Source organism: Ictalurus furcatus, chromosome 2 (assembly GCF_023375685.1).
Source record: "Ictalurus furcatus strain D&B chromosome 2, Billie_1.0, whole genome shotgun sequence".
NCBI classification, from domain to species: Eukaryota; Metazoa; Chordata; class Actinopteri; order Siluriformes; family Ictaluridae; genus Ictalurus; species Ictalurus furcatus.
The window spans coordinates 25943674-25961559 of NC_071256.1; the positions used below are offsets into that span (position 1 = coordinate 25943674).

Consider the following 17886-nt stretch of genomic DNA (forward strand, 5'->3'; position numbering starts at 1 on the left):
CGATCAAACCCTTCCCACTAAAACACACCAGCACACTTCTCAAGTTTTTCTAAGGTTTGTAGTGTTAAGTGTGACTCATTAGTCTATCACCTCCCACCTTTCAGTCAGTATAAAGTCTTGCCACTTCCATAGTGTCTTCTCAGCCACAGCATTCGGATTATTCTCATATTGACCTTGGACTGCTTTACTTTGTTTATGGATTACTCCTGTAGCTTGAGCAGCTTGTGTTATACCAGTGACGACTTTGGAACATTGTTTTGGACTTTGTGGTCTTGGATTTTGCCTGCCTTACTCCTGCACTCATCTATACCAATAATAAACCTATCCTATATGAATATACACATCGCTCTGTCAAGTACATAGGGTTTGCTTATAATTTGATCGTTGTGTGATTTTGGTAATACTGGATTATTCAAGTGGTCATGTAAACACCAATATACAGTAATGTAATTTTTTTTAATCACTTAGGATGACTACATTTTAGCTAAAAAAAAATAAAAATCAGGTTTTTCTGTTCATATGGACTTGCTGGCATCTTGGACAAGCATAATGCAATAGAGAAAAAAAGGCTTATGTCTATTTTTGGAGCAAAAGCAAGATGTAAAAGCAGACAGCTTCATGTGCAATTTACAAACATAAAGAGAACCAAATAAAACAGTAAAGCAACTGGAGTGTCGAGTCATATAACCTCAAGTTAGTTGTGCTTCAACCAACCAATAATATAACTTTTGTAAACAAGCTAAATTTTTTAAAAATGTTTCTCAATCTAAGAGCTCCTCTACCTGTGTCTAGGCTCACTAAATTATGTAGATCTAGTTTTAACGGGTTTATTTCTTTTTTTTATTTAAAAAAAACATATTGCTTTTATTACTTTTGTAACTCCTTGTTACATAGAGCTTTCACAGCTACTCACTGATCTCTCCGTGCGCCCCCTGGTGGCAGGTGCTCCTTCCATCTCCCTTTTACTGTTCATGCACATCTGGAATGAATCTAATCAGCATTACAACACTTTGTACTTGCATCTTGTGAATAGATCTGGATTATACCACATTGATGGCACCATGATTAGCATTCTGTTTTATATTAGTGAAAGTTTAAGTGGCAGCTTTTAATTGCTAAATCGGAGGATCGTTGCGGCAGGACTTTAATCTTTCAAGTGTGCAGAAATCGCCTCACTGATTCAGACTCTCACAGCATAAGTAGTGTGGTATGGTTGATAGATCGCTACAGGCCCAGTCACTTCTGAATGGATTAAGAGTTGTGTGTGCGTGTGTGTGTGTGTGTGTGTGTATTTGCATGCACACTGAATGTATGGATTAGGGTTGCACTATTATCTTGGGAAAGAGCAGCTGTCTGCAATGCTGTGTGTCTGTGCCAGACGGCTCTATACATCTGCGTGTACATCTTTCTAACCAGAAGACGTGCGGATAGAACATGAAAAAAATGGGCATCCTGCCAGTCTCGCCTCCCTTCCCCCTTCCCGCGATTCTTTTATTCTCTCTCCTCATCCATGATTTTTTTCCACAGTCCAGTTGCCTTACTCTAGCCTGTCATTTAGTTCTTTCCCTTGTCCTTCTGCCATTTATTCTATTAATATTTTCATTTTCCTCTTTCTTTTAGGCTTACGTTCCATGCTTCGTCTTTCAAACCCACACCATAAGTAATAGCCGTGCTAAAATTATGACATATCGATTTGTGATTCATTTGCAAAATATTATTCTTATCTGCCAGAATCTATACAGGTTCATAAAATGCAGAATATTGTGGCCTTTTCGTGATGATCATATTATATTACTGCAACGATCATAATCCTATTCTGCAAGTTCTCTGCTGCATAGTTTTCAACAGGTTTACCCAGATTTCCATCTCTCTTTCTCTCTTCATCTCTCTTCGTTCCTGCTATAGCCTTAAGCTAGGCCCTAGAGCTCCCCCTCTGTCTCTGTCTCTCTGTCTCTCTCTGCACTGGGCGTGTAGTTGGCAGGCAACGGGCACAGACGGGCACACAGATGGGCAGCATGCAAGACAGGGCAGATCTCAGCACACCTGCTCCTCTCTGGCACGACCCGGGCCAAGCGCGCACACACACACACACACACAGAGACACACACAGAGACACACACAGGAACAGACTCACACGCACACACTCCTGCTCGCATTTATATTTACACAGACGCACAGTCACACTTGCGTTTATATACACACACATGGGCAGAGGTAGAATGTCTGCCTAGCCAAAGGCTTTCATTCACACACAATATTATGCACAAATCTCACACTGTAGTGGCTTTCACACTTGTACATGGATATTAAAACATGCTGTCTTAGTGCTGGGTGTATAGCTACTCTAATGTATTACTTGCACTTTCTATAATATATATTCTAATATACAATATATTATAGTTCAAATTAGCCTGCTTACAATAGTACATACATTAATATATGAATTTACGTGTCTGTAATGTTATACTCTGACAGGCATCATAAACCAAACAGGGTAACCAAAGAAAATCCCAAGGAGGCAATATAATCATTTAAATCATAACCTTTAATGATTCAGTTTTATGTATATAGTACTGTGCAAAAGTTTTAGGCACCCTATTTTTTTTTTTGTATATTTTTTTATTCCACTTTATTGAGTCAGTACAAAAACTAGATTCCCAAACATTAGTTTTCCAGCACAATATTAAATGCTACAGAAAAATGTTTGTATGTCATTAAACAAAGCAGTATATTACGTAAGAGACACTTTTCACACAATGAAGGTTGCTGGGTTTTGCTGCAAAAATAAGAAGCAAGTGCGACAGTCAAAGTCTCCAGAAGAACCGTGACTGGTTCTGCAAGATGCTGAGTAACATTTACAGCTCATTTCCTTATAAAACTGCACTAATTGTACCGGAGACTACTATTTATTTATTTATTTATTTATTTATCTATCTATTTATTTATTTATTTATTTATGTCACACTAAATATTGACTTTGTTTCATTTACTCCTGTTCACTGCTCTTTACGGTATTTCTTTTTTTTTTTTTTTTTTTAAATGTAGAAACATTTAATTTAATTATTTTTGAAGACATCTTTGCTCTACAGAGTTTCTTTGCATGTGCTTAGAACTTTTGCACAGTACTGTATAATTTTTAAACATCATTCCGTTTTACCTCCTACAGCTTGAAAAACACTTTTCCTGCACAGATAAAGAAGGATGACTTTTGCCTGAAATTTGAAACCTGTGTTCTTGATACTTTGTCTGCTAGCTACAATTTTTATTTCCACTTCATTTCCACACACTTTGCTGTTACAAATTGGATTTTTATTCTTCTATGCTGTGCAAACGTCTTATGCACCCTACCTTTTTAATCGAAATTTTGTCCTATACAGTATATTGTTGTATTATGTATTGGTGTATCAGTAGAAAAGAGCTACTGATTTCCAAACATTCATTTTTCCAAAAACTTTTTTTTTAATGTTGCAGAGGAATTTTGTATGTTGTTAAAGAATGTTACATATTAATTAATATTAATGAACGCAAAGCAAGTGAACACAAGATTATGAAGGTGAAGCTTGGATCAACATACCAGTTTATATACATTTGTTCATGTTCGGGGGGGTGAGTGTTTCAGTGTCCAGACCTGATTTGAAGGAGGTATATAACATCTAATAGACTTAGAACTGGTATGAAGAATGGACAAAAATTGGCCAGGAATGTATGAATTCTTAGTTCCATAATTGCTTGTGTGCACCTCACACACACACTTCTGTTGCATAAGGAAGGCACACTTGCACACTGATGTATGCTACTGCATGCGCTCAGGAACAAGGCACACATTTTTTATTTATTTTAAATCACATGCAAACATGGTTCATTTTTGTACTCATTAACTCTCCTGTATTCCTCCTCATACACATTCTAAAAACATAAGGAGGTGAGCTCAGGGTTAGTGTGTGTGTGTGTGTGCGCAGGGGGGGCGCTTAAGAAGTGGGTGGTTATAGCTCGAGAGCAGGTAGGCCCCCTTCAGCTTTGTACCCGCTGATCTGACTGCGTCTGATGAAGCATTTCAGTGAAAGGCCCTCCCGTGCAGCAGTGTCCATAAAGAGTGCCTGCTGCAGAGCCTCAGGTGAGGGGGCGCAGGCATAGAATCAAGTGTGCTTTTATAAGATAGGAAATGAATAATGTGCACAGCGGTGGGAAGGGGGGGGTACTTAAATAAAATACTCCAATAGAAGAGCTCTGAGAACATCTGTGTGGGATTGCCTTGGGGATTAGAAGGGTTTGAAACATTTTAAGCGCATTAGGGATTAAAAAGGTCAGAATGTTTAGCAACATACCAATAAACCTCTTATGCAAAACCCGTTTGGTGGGGTTGGGGGAGTGGGTGTTCTGCCTCTTTGTCCTTTGTCGTGCGGTAAGGCGTGAGCGTGTATTTCTGTCTGTAGTGTGGAGGTGTCAGCTCAGTTTTATCAGTCAGTATATTAAACATAGTTAACACTGTATAATCTATATATACACACACCATGTTCCCCCCTCCATCATTACTCTCATAGACATTTGCTGCACTGGGTTGTGTTCAGGTGGTTCAGCTGTAACACATACTTGTCAGAGTTGTTATGAAGAAAAGCAACATCCTATAAGAACAACAGAGCAAATCAGTTTGTTTAGATACACACAGAGATAGTGGGCCAGCAGATAGAGGGCAGTACAGACACAGACAGAGGGCAATATGTTGATAAATGGCAGATGAAAGGTCATATGGAGTTCAAGATCAGATTAACAGTAAGTTTCACTTGGATACTATTCAAACTTTTGATAATATTCCAGATTAAAGGGTTTTTAAAATAAAAAAAAACACTGGAATTTTAAGATCACATATTGTAACATAAATCTAACATTGTCTAATATGAATCTGTTTAAACACGTATACCCTGAACATTTTGGCTAAATGATTCTTGGTGAAAGGTGTCTTACTAAGTAAGTCATTTATGGCATCCTTTATTTTTGCATCTTTTTAATTCTACATCTTTTGTTTTTAAATGAATGTACGGCTTCTAAATATAAAAACAAAGAAAGTGTCCTAAAAATTAATATTACATGAAGTAGTTAACAATATGTGTTTATTAGAATTTGTACTGCACTGTGTAGGTTGTATAACACCAGAATATTATTATTATATCTTATGCAGTTGCTTAATATAATAAATAGAAATCCTTTTTGGGATTCAGCCTGACTGTGACTGATATTCAGCCTGTCGTATATTCCTGTGTGAAGATGATGTAAAGATGTTGGAGTTTTATGTGGATTCCAGATCACACAAGAAAAAAGTCAAATTTAGCGAAATATTATAGAGCTAACATGAGAATCTATTAATGTGGGTAAATAAATCAAAGGAATCTGAGCCATTAAAGTGCCCGATAAAAATACGACCTTGACTCACTCCCTCGTTTTTCTTTATAGTTTTCTCCGTACCCTCTGCTCGATGAGTTTACTTGACCCAGCTTCTCTGTGTGCTGTTGATTTTATATTGTTGGTGTTTGAGATGTCCTGCAGCAGGCCTGTGTTAGATTAATCCTCTCCATTTGTCAGTGTGAGTCTGTGATAAACTGGCAATCGGAGCTCATTGGCAAATGCATAAGCTACAAAATAAATAATTAAATGAAAAACAAACCTTTGTTTGTGCACAGTCATTTGCAAGCACAGTTGTTTATGAATATGCGCTTTGGAAATGAGTCAATTAGATTTGATGCTTTTGGTTTGTCTGAGTTCTTGAAAGTTACTGGAGTGACCTTTATTTGAGTATTAGCTTAACTTCACAGGTCTCTGTTTCTTTCTTTAAGCCTATGTTTGGTAGAGTGTGATCTCTTTTTTTGAACTTGTGTATGTGTACGTGTGCAACGCATTCATTTTGGCCTGTGCTCTGTTCCGGGGTCCTCTGGGTGAGTGTGCTGGATTGATAAGGACGGTGCTGAGCTTTTTTTTTTTTTTTTGGATACATTAGTGAGCTGTGTGTATTTATGTGTTTGTTGTGTGTGCATGGAGGGTGCATTGTGATTTGCTGATAACAGCAGTGGCTGGACACCACAGGGCCTCGGCACTAATAATGGACAGAGCCTCCATTGTGAGCATGAGGGTGAGTTGCCCCTGCTCGCCTCGTTTTTGTCTCTGTCCAATAGAATGAGCTTTTCCATTCACTGTGGTCCAGCTCTGCACAGTAAGGCTCCATTAACGTGTCTTGTAATTGGATTAGAGCTCGTTGACGACCCAGAACCCTCGTCCATGTTGATTTCTGCACACCACTAGGGGGAGATAGCTGGGAGACGAGGTGAAAATACTTATGTAATATTAGGTTGAAAGGTTAAAATAATACTTATTTTCTGACTTAATTACATTTTCTTAAAATATATACTGCCTACATTTTTGTTTCGCCCTTCCGTGTATTGTTTCACACCTCAAAAATCGTGACACATGCATTTATTTTTTCTTTGGCCTGGATACCAATCCAATCACATTACTGAGCATTTTAACTTGATTTATTAACTACACAAAACATCCAATCAAATTCATACCAATTTGCATAAATACTACTACCAATCATCTCTGTGCAAAGACAGATTCTGTTGGATTTAGTTTGAGTAAAGTTCTAAGTAATGGTATTCTTGCCCTGCAGCTAACCCTAACAGTTATACGTTTCCATGCAAATGATCATGACAATTTCTAGTAATGTGTGAGACCATAATGAAGACAATTGTTGTTTACTTTTTGATTCATTTGATCTATTTCTGTTTTTAAGTTTAATTGATGCTTTCACTTACTACACATGGAAAATAATACAATAACCCTACATTTGCTTAGCCTTTTATAGCTCATGCCACTGCCTGACTTATCTTCCCTTAAACTTTGCAGAAATTGTATTCTTTATTGATTAATGTCTCTTATTACATACCCACAGACTTCTGGGCTTTAAAGATGGCTATGAAATCCTCATTCTCTGTACATAAATGCCTACATATGGTTGTATGTTAAATGGTCAGAAAAAATATCAATGACCAGTGTAATTTTATAGTTGCATAGTGACTCTGGATTAGCATTTAACTGTCAGCCGGATTAGCATTTAGCTGTCGGAATATAGCTGTATAGCTTTAGACATATTTTTGTGAATATAGACATTGCATTAAAGGAGGTGGTTTTTTGTCTTTTCACGAGCAGTGTGTCCCTGTATTAGTGAGGGCGTTTGCAAATGTTAAGCTAGCAGGAATTCTCTGACACCACCAGTGCTAAGATGGCTGCCAAATGCTAAGATGGCTGCCAGGATTCCGCAGAGCGACCGAAGCGCATGCAACGAGAAAGGGAGCAAGTGAGGGGAAAAAAGGGCTCTTGGTTTTCTTCCACATTCTGATTTTGCCAGTGCTTCTTTTTGTATCAGTTTTCCATTATTTACGTCTGTTTTTGTTGTTTTGGCTCATTTTCTAGCACTTGCAATGCAGCAATAGCCTTCGCTGCTTCTGATATACAGCACTTTTTATTTGCACTACGCTGTTGTTGAAAGAATGATGGACGCTTGTTGTTTAGTTAGTATTCCATGCTTATTTTAAAGAGTATTCCAGTATAGTATACGGTTATTAAAACCCACTAGATAGCGGAAAGAATGTCACTGAATCTCGGCCAAGTACAAGAAGGGTCTGGACTCTGTGATATCAGTTTAGTTACAGACATTCTGTAAACGTCTAACCCCATTAATGAGGGCTGTTGTTAGGTAAATGCTATTTTTATGTACTTTTTATGCTATTTTAATGTAGTAGACTATGCAGTGAGACTTTAAATCACACATTGTATGGCCAAATGTTTATGGACACCCAACCATCATACCCATATGTACATGTTGAACGTCCTATTCCAGATTTAGTCCCCGTTTGCTGTTATAATAACCTCCACTTTTCTGGGAAGGTTTTCCACTAGATTTTGGAGCGTGGCTGTGGGGCTTTGTGCTCATTCAGCCACAAGAGCATTAGTGAGGTCAGGCACTGATGCTGGGTGAGAAGGCGTGGGGTGAAGTTGGCATTTGAGTGCAGTCCACTCAAATTTTTCTACTCCAACCTTGGCAAACCATGTCCTCATGGCACACGCTTTGTGCATAGGGGCCTTGTCCTGCTGGAACATGTTTGTCCCCCTAGTTCCAGTGAAGGAAAATTGTACAAAGGCATCCTAAACAATTGTGTGCTTCCAAATTTGTGGCAACAGTTTGAGGAAGGCCTCTAAACTTTTGGCCCAAATAGGTTTATTACTCCTAAGCAATTCCTACAGAATAATGAATCATATCACGCCTGTATTGATTTAAATTCTCACTGTAGAGTTGTAGGTAATTTGAGCAGATTTATTGAGTATAAAGAACTATAGCTCAACTATGACAGCAATACAGCAATGTCAGTATGTGGCCAGATTTTTGATTTTTGAAAATCTGATCAGATTTTTATTTTGCAAGGGTTGTAAGGGCTGGTTTTGTGACAGAAGCAGAACACTTTCAGGGTATGGGGCAAGTGCAGGCACTGTGGCAGGACATCGGGAGCGTCCACCAACATGGACCCTGATGAATAAACTAATACAAGTCAGGATTAGACCTTGTTCTTTAGATTTTCAAGGACAGCAACACTGAAACTAAAATGTCAAAATCTGTTACATGTCTTGTACAATTAGTTTGCTGTTGTGTCATCATTCATTAAAGTGTGGAAAGAACCTAAGACTCCTTAGTCTTGGCTCAGTCACTGTGTTTTGAAATATGCCTAATTCTATCCTCGTCATTTCTTTGCAGAATCTGGACAATCAGAGAACTCCAACCAGCAAGGAGAAGCAGACGTCAAGCCGCCACCCAATGGTAAGCTTAGAACAGATACGTATTGCACATGCGTATGTATTTAAACATGTAAGCATGATCACTTTTCTATTTGAGAGCACAACTGACAATGCTATCAGATTCTCCAATGAAATGTTATTGGGTTTTTACTGCCAGAAACGAAGGCGTCAAGCATATTCAAGCTGCAGCACCCTCTCTAGGCTATCTTGTTATGTGCTACAACGTACAGAATATATGACATATTAGAAATCTCATTTAAGCTAGTAATATCTGATTGAATGCTCCAAACCATGTTATTTTCCTGGGTCAGAAATATTTTCTCACACACACACTATACATATTGTGCATATTTGCATACATGCACATCCAAGTGATTCCAGTTCATAGTAGTTAGGTATTGCTAGGCTCCTTGAATGCTCATAAATCACTCTGGCTTGATTGGGTGATGGAAACCACATGGTTCCCAAATAGAGCAGCACTGAGCTCATGCTCCAACATTGCTGATGCACGCATGCATGCACACACTGACCCCAGCCGATCATGTAGATGAATCAAAAACAATAACCCAGTTACCTATAGTGCCTGCTAAACACCCGCACATACATACACATACATACACATGTACAGAATCACTCGTCTGTATTATTACATCTGTGCACCTATGTACACACACATACACACTGGTACTGGTATACACATATGGGTGAGCACAAGCAGCTCCCACATACACAGATTTTCTTATACTTCAGTATATACTTATTGAGTTATTGCTATGACCCCCTGCTCCCTCTCTGGTCCTGCTGTGTCACTGCAGGAGCAGTGTGTGGGTAGCCAATCAGTTTTAAAGCTACATGCAGAGATGCTTTGGAATAAACAGTGGCGTTACATATCTCTCCCTAGACATCTTCTAAATGCTTATTTTTATATATTTTTTATAATAAATCTAATTTTTTAAAATAATGTTGTGGTCACACGAGGCAACTGTAATATTATATTTATATCGATATTTATGTTTATATTTGTATTTGCAAATTTTGCACCAAAATGTAGTGTGAACCTAGTATTATCACATGCAGTTTTGCACTCAGGTCTCCTTTAGTGAACAGGGGACTAGTTCAACAAAGGCTTCATGTAAAAACCATAATGAACTTTTCCTTTCACACTATCCGTTGTTACCTAGATGAGGATGGGTTCCCTTCTGAGTCTGGTTCCTCTCAAGGTTTCTTCTTCATATCATCTTAGGGAGTTGTTCCTCGCCACCGTCACCACCGACTAGCTCAATAGGGATAAATTCACACACTTAAAATCTGTATCCTGTGTTTCTGTAAAGCTGCATTGAGACAATGTCCATTGTTAAATGCGCTATACAAATAAAATTGTATAGAATTGAATATTAAAAATCACACAAAATCCAATACAATACTGAGAAATGTGAAAAAAAAACCCATCATGATTGAATTGAACAGCAAAAGGCACCTGTTGGCTTTACAGGATTTACTCTCAGCACTGTTATTTAGTAATCATATGGAAACCAACAAAGACTTCAACTAAAACATTCCGATGCACACTGGTGAAACTGCCATAAATCTTTTTTAACTCCTGGTCCAAGACCTGTACTTTTATATTGGTCCGCAAGACCATAGACTATATACCTAAGCTTTTTAAAGATTGAGTTATCATCTATAATAAAGCCATTTTCTACTAGGCAGTTTCAGAAAAGGATTTTGGGTCAGTTAGGAAGAAGGAGAAGTCTTAGTGTTGCCTCACAGGAAGCTGAGGGCTCTAAAAATTACAAATCGCTCATTTAAATGTGATTCACTCACATTGTAAGTACTGTTTATATCAATTCTAAAAATCATTACAAGCCCACTGAATAACTGGAATTGAACACGCAGTCCCTCTGCCACGTTTAGCATCCTCATTAAGCTTCAATTTTTCTCTGAACACCTCAGGCAAGCCAGCCTTCCATAGTGGGACTAACCAAAAATGTCCATCCTGTTATTGTCCCACTGTGACAGCGCACATTATAAATAGAAGGATGAATTTAACAATGTGGTCTATGTGGTTAGGTCGTTTTTTTAGTGTGTGTGTGTGTGTCATTCTCTGTTGCTCTCTCGCACCCCAGGGCACTTGAGTTTCCAGGACTGCTTTGTGACTTCAGGAGTGTGGAACGTGGCCGAGCTGGTCCGCGTGTCACAGAGTGAGTCACACAGACACGTTTCCTCTCTTCTTCTCAACATGTCTGTGTCATCCTCTGATAGAGTGATGGAATGATTTCATACAGTAGCTGTCCTCTCACTGACACCAACAGGTGCTATTTAAATGGTTCAAAGTGTTTCTAGACATAGGAAAATTTATTTAAGTAGCATGTTTGTTTGCAATTTTCTGGCTCGGAAATTAGCTCCGCCCCCAGGCAGAACGGGATTCTTCTCATCACAAGGCATATGTAGTTTAAAATCAAAAATCGCCAGTACAATAAATAAACTAAAAATAGGTAAGTAAGTGAAATAGGTAAGTAAAATATCAGTGATGGTAGTAATTCTGTTCTTTCTTGCCTTTAGCTCCGGTTGCCACAGCTACCGGTCCCAACTTCTCCCTGGCCGACCTGGACAGTCCTGGATATTACAACATCAACCTAGGTCGCCGGTCCATCACGTCCACCCCATCGACCAGGTACACACACACACACACACACACACATACACACATATATATATACACACGATGAAGTTTCCTTACTTGCATGTGAGTAAATGTGCTTGGCCAATGCTTTCCCTCTTTTCTCTAATTTGTGACAGCTTTCTCTTTTTTCTGTTCTTGTCTGTCTGATCTCTGCATTTATCCTACTGTCTCTCTTTTTCTCTGTCTGTCTCTATTTCTTTCATTTTCACTGTTTGCTTTTCTCTCTCTCTCTCTCTCTCACACACACACACACACACACACACACACACACACACACACACTGTCTACATTCTTTTCCTTCATTTTTCTGGGCCGCCGCAGGACTGAAATGGAGCTGTATGGCAGTCTCCCTCGGAGGTACACCCCACAGTCTGCTCTTCTCTGCACTCCACTTCTTTTTGTCTCTGAGTCGTGCAGTAACTCTCTCTGTGTCTGAGTCTGAAAATCTGTGCACTGTCCATTTCTCATTCACACCAACGTACTCCAGGCTTGTTTGACATATATTTTCCCTTGATGACAATTTCATTTTTAAGAAACAATTTGATTTAATCAACCCGAGATGAGCTAAGTTGCTGAGGGAAAAAGTCACCTAATTCCACTGGTTTTGCACATTTGAGGTGTGTCGTATAAAATTTTGAAGCTACGTGCAATTTTCAGAGGATTTTTTTTTTTTATTATTCACTCATTACATCACTAACGAAATATAAGCCTTCAATAGGCATATACAAATCAAATAGTATAATATGATATAATTTGCTTGAATGTAACAGGCCAAATAAGTAAGCCTCTGGACTGCCTTCTCACCATCAAACCAAACTTGAACAGTTAACGTTAAAGGCAATAAACTTGATTTGTTTGCTAGGAGCAAGTCTAACATTCAAAAGATAAAAACCAAGTAGATCAGAGTCATTCACATGCAATACAGCGTACAGCTTGGATGAAGACATCGATGGAGACAAAAGTACATCCAAGTGTTAGTCTGCCATGTTGGTATTAGAGTAATTACAAGAAAATGATTTGGATGTTCTACTCTGAGCTATTCATTTCCTCAGAAGAAGAATTTCCTTCCAACTTTCATTTGTGTATTTTAAGATAGGAAAGCTCAACATGTTCTAAAAACTTCTTTTTTTTTTTTTAAACACCAAAATTACACTGTTCTGTTGACTATGAGGTCATTATATGTGGTAAAAGAGAAAACGTTTGGTACATGTATACACAATTACAACTGCCTTGAACTGTTTTGTTCAGATTTGTTCAGAATGTGAGTCAGACCTTTCATAAAGTTATACAGAAAACATTGCATAAAAGATAATAGAAAATTACCCTAATTCCAAATATTTTGTTTTCAAGTAGTAGTGCTCATTGTAATTGTAGTTAATTCACTCTTATAAGTCTTTGTGCTGTGTTTTAGTTCAAATGAAGAAGTACACGGAACATTTTACCTGTTCTATTTCGACTCATCTCAGTCTAATTTGTGCTACAACTTGCAGTTGTATAGTATTGTTGGTGCTTGGACGTGAGTTTTACCATGATAGAGGAACACCTCCCATGTGTTTTCCATCAGATACGTGAATTTTCTTCCTTGTTCATTACAATCCATTCTTCCTACAATTATTTTGATGCAGTGAAGAGGATCATAACAAGGCTGTAGCCTGCTATATCATTTTAAAATACTTAAAATAAATAAATAAATAAATAAATAAAGCTTATAGAAAAGCTTTTAAAAAGATTACATAATCAGGGCCAACAGGATTCCGGGGCAATGTACGATCATCTGGGGATAATTAAATCAGTATCATGTAATATATCAAACAAGCCTAACATGTTGTGTATGGATGGAAGGCTGCAGTCCTCAAGGGCCACAGAATGGTTGCTTTTACATACTAGATTAAACTCCACAAGGCCTTCACCATAAGAATTGGTAATAAAACTACATATGTGCTCTAAACAATTAAGCTGTCCACTAAACAATGAGGCTCTCCAGGACTGCAGTTTGACAGCCATGATATATCGGGTGGCAGATGGATTAGGACTTTTAAATTACAATATTATTTTCATCATATCAGGAAAGCATGTTTATGTTCTTTTTTTAATCACATGCTAAATGCATTATGTATTATGACATTAATACTACTATAATTGGGGGTTTTTTAAAATCCATGTGATTATACTTATTTGTTATTTTTGTTCCATCTTTCTCAATTCATTTAAAGTCTACTGTATTGACTCGAGGTTGCATTATAATCAAAGTGGTTAAATTAACACGCATTTTCTACATCAAAATGGTAAACGTATTACGTACCAAAAATACTTAAAGTACCAAAAATTCTACTTTTGAATACATAGGGTGTTTTTGATCTCACTTATTGTCACTTAACCCCTTAAAGTCCTGGAATATTACTTAATTATTCATCTTAAGGTATATCATTTTGTAACTACTAAAAATTATTTAGTAACTGATAAAACTGCTAGCAAAATGCAGTAGTTCCAGAAGTTGGGAATGTAACTCAGGGCATGATGTCAATAGGTTGTTTTAACTTTGCTGGCTATGGGATTAGTCTACTCTCCCCAAAATGTAGGAAAAGAGAAACTCTTTCTTTATTGCTTATTTTTTTTAAGAACTGTTTCTCATCAGAATGATGTTGGGGCACATTGTTCAATTTAATGGATTAAAGGAATGAAATGTACAGAATGTTCCTTTCACCCCGAATGTCATCAGTCATATACATAGAGAGACAGTAGCCCAAGCTCAGGACCCTAGAAATGTGATGCAGCAAGTCTTCTATCATGCCGCTGGATCTCTAGTTTTGCATTAGAATCGATCTGGTTGTTAAAAATGAATGAACGCCTATATCACCTTGTATGTAGCTCCAGTGCACAATTGATTAAGTGGACGTCAGACATCAAAACATGTCTTGACTGATTGATTTGGTTAAGTAACCACTTCCTGGTCACAGACAGATTTCATGACAAAACTGTGCTCACTGTCTGTATTTTTCATTCCCCCCCCCCTTCTCTGTCTGTCTCTCTCTCTCTCTCTCTCCCTCCCTCCCTCCCTTGTTCTCAGCTCAAACAAGCGTAAGTCCATTGATGACAGTGAAATGGAGAGCCCAGTGGATGATGTGTTCTACTCGGGCCGTTCCCCTGCGCCCGGCGGCTCACAGCCCAGTGGCTGGCCTAACGACGTGGATGCAGGTATACACACACACACACACACATGTATATTGCCTTCATTCTAAGTCTCTTCACACAGCCAACATAACAAACATTTATGTTAATGAGACTGCTAGCTTAAGCAAACAGTTCACAAATACTTTTTTTTAGGTGTGAGATTTCAATTGGTGTTTTTGGTTAAGAGAAATGAGTTCCTGACTAACAAGTAGCTAAACCTTTCAGACTGAGAATCACAGCACATGCTTTAAGCTGAGCCAGCAGACTGGACAGGCTGTGTGACGTGACGACTCTTTCTTTACACTTTCTGTTCTCCACCTGCCATTTACTCAATTCCTCACTCATCCACCCATCTCAGCTCAGCCAATCAGTGCCCCTCTCGTTCTGTCTCTGTCTGTCTCTCCCTCTGTTACGATGTCTGAATTCATTCCTTTTTTAGTGCACCATAAATTCAGTGTTCAACCAATGCACACTATTGCCCACAAGTTCTCATAGCTCGAAATTTTGACCAGCTTTGTGAATAAATGCATTGTTTAAATACTACTAAAGCCAAAGTGTATATTTAATATAGAAAATCCCTTTGAAAACTTTCAGTTTGCTAGGTAATTAGTTCTGTTAGGAGCAAGGCATGATGACATGTCCAGAGCACGCTCTGCTCAGTGTCTCATCCTTACACCACACCCTATATAGTGCTTTATATAGAACAGTCTATAAAGCAAATATTGAGTGAGGATGCAATTTCAGACACACTGTATGTCTTTTTGTAATGTTTTATTTAATCATCAAGAGCAGACAGGAACTAATGGTTACAACTTCAAATGCTTGCCAATGTACCATCACAACTCACCACAGAAATGCTGTATATTTACCTCTCCTTAGATGGACAGGATAAAAGGGGGAGGATAAATTGTGCAGCAACATATGGATTACAGTCAAATCTAAAATATTTATATATATACACACACATATATATATATATATATATATATATATATATATATATATATATATATATATATATATAATTGGTCAAATATGCCATGATGAATAAAAGCCAGGTAAACCATTATATCTGATTACTTTCACAATCAGGATTTACGTGTGCAGGATTTTGTTCATGTATTTGAGACAGGGCTCATGATGACCAACACAGCTGGAACAAAAAAATTTTTTTAAATAGTGCCGGAAACGTTCATGTAAGATGTTTTAATGCATTTTAAATGGTTTACAAATAATTGTGAGGGCAGTGGAATGGGCATCAAACTAATATGGAACCCAAAAAGTTACTACCCCAAATTCTGCTGTCTCACAAGCAGTGCGATAAAAAATACTCAGCTACAGCGGAACCCTGACTTGCACACTTCCGATGATTATAGTAAAATCGACTATAAACACAGCTCCCTACATTCATGTAGCTGTGAATGGTGGCTAAATGAGACACTGCAAGGTTTCGGGAAAAGTCCACGATACAGTGTGAGCTGTGTTTAAGTCTCACCACATACCTTTAAATCCCTATGAATATAACTCATGCCTTCTCGCCCGACATCAGTGCCTGACCTCACTAATACTCTTGAGGCTGAATGGGCAAATCCCCACAGCCAAAAAATATATAGTGGAAAAGCTTCCCAGAAGAGTGGAGGTTATTATCAGAGCAGAGACAGGACTAGATCTGGAATGGGATGTTCAACAAGCACATATGAGTATAAAGGTGAAGTGTCTACAAACAATTGGCGATATAGTGTATGTTTTATCCGTTGAATTAACTGTTGTAGAATGTCCTTGTAACATGATAGGTCCGCTTAACAGTTATGTTATAACAGCTACAAACAATTCTTCTTCTCTGTTTTTCTCTCTCTTGAAGTTAATAAGATGCACCTGGTCATGTTACAGCGCAACAATAAAGACCTCCGTATTTTAACTCTGATTATTAGAACGTGTTGACAGTGGAGACTCCTTCCAAAAAAAAAAAAACTAACCATCTCCTCATCACATCAACAATTACACTGTTTTTTTTTTTTAATATTTGTTACTACATCTGTTAATGTGGAGTGTGCACCATACAAGTCCCTGTGTAAGTTGTTACTATATAAGTGATAGTCTACAGTATTAGAAGGAGCACATTAATATAAGCCTGTGCTTTTCTTTGCAGCTGGCACTACTGTCAGAGCCATAGAAAATTATTAACACTACAGTACATGCTATAGTGCTCTAGTATAAATAAGTATTAAGTATCGCATGTAGGTCTTTACATTCGATTTGGGGCTTTGGGGCTAACAGAAGAAAGAGATAAAGCTGCATGCAAGAGTGTTTGTGTGTGTGTGTGTGTGTGTGTGTGTACATGTGTTCAGTGGTCAGGACTGCTATGTGGGTGAATATGTGTAGGAATGTTACTGCACTATTTTTTCTGACATTTATTAATATATAATCTCTATTTTATTGCTAGATGGAGTGTACATATTGGACACACTAAAAAGTAGCCATAAAACTTCTAGAAAGCGCTTGGCGAAGACTATTTGTTGTATTTCCTCTTGAATTTCAGGGTGGGGAGAACTGTTTAAACTGTCTTAAATAGCATTTCACTCCTATAAAGTCAGTTCTGTAGACGATCATCGTGTCTGGGATGTGGTAGCCACTGCATTGCCACAACATGACCACATTATTCGCATCTGTTTCCCTTTCGCTAATCCCCCACACACACCACCACTGCTTCTGGAGACACTCTGGTGTTTCTTTCATAAGCAAGTTACATAATGGACTTTACACCCTGTAGAATGGAAGTTTCCAGAAAGATGAACAGTACAGTTGTTCTTCGAGTCCATATAATCCCTCAGTCATTCCATTCATGCAACACAACATTCATATGTACAATGTTTCCTGTATTCATGGTGAATAAGACACAAGATTTGAAAAAACTACATGATTACTTAATGTTTTTTATGTCCTCAATTTTCCATACTGTACCTCCCCCCCTTTTCTCTCTCTCTCTCTCTCTCTCTCTCTCTCTCTCTCTCTCTCTCTCTCTCTCTCTCTGAGAATTGGTTCCATATGTACAATCTTGGATATTGCTTTAGTGTGATTGGCTTTTGTTTGAATTTTCTGTCGAGTGCATATAAGATTGAATGTAAATAGTAATATAGAACAAGACAGACTGTAGACCTTTCCATGTGTCTGATGTAAAATGAATGAACACTGCC

General features: G+C 38.0%; 1 protein-coding gene across 6 annotated transcripts in view; it reads left to right on the top strand.

Moving 5' to 3' along the window:
• nfixb (nuclear factor I/Xb) overlaps window positions 1-17886 on the top strand; it is a 154701-nt gene that overhangs the window by 115514 nt on the left and 21301 nt on the right. For all 6 annotated transcript variants that reach the window (XM_053611121.1, XM_053611113.1, XM_053611159.1 and 3 more), the window contains 4 exons: window positions 8798-8860; window positions 10965-11039; window positions 11401-11512; window positions 14589-14716. In XM_053611121.1, the coding sequence (XP_053467096.1) occupies window positions 8798-8860; window positions 10965-11039; window positions 11401-11512; window positions 14589-14716 (378 nt within the window). The remainder of the gene's footprint in view (window positions 1-8797; window positions 8861-10964; window positions 11040-11400; window positions 11513-14588; window positions 14717-17886) is intronic.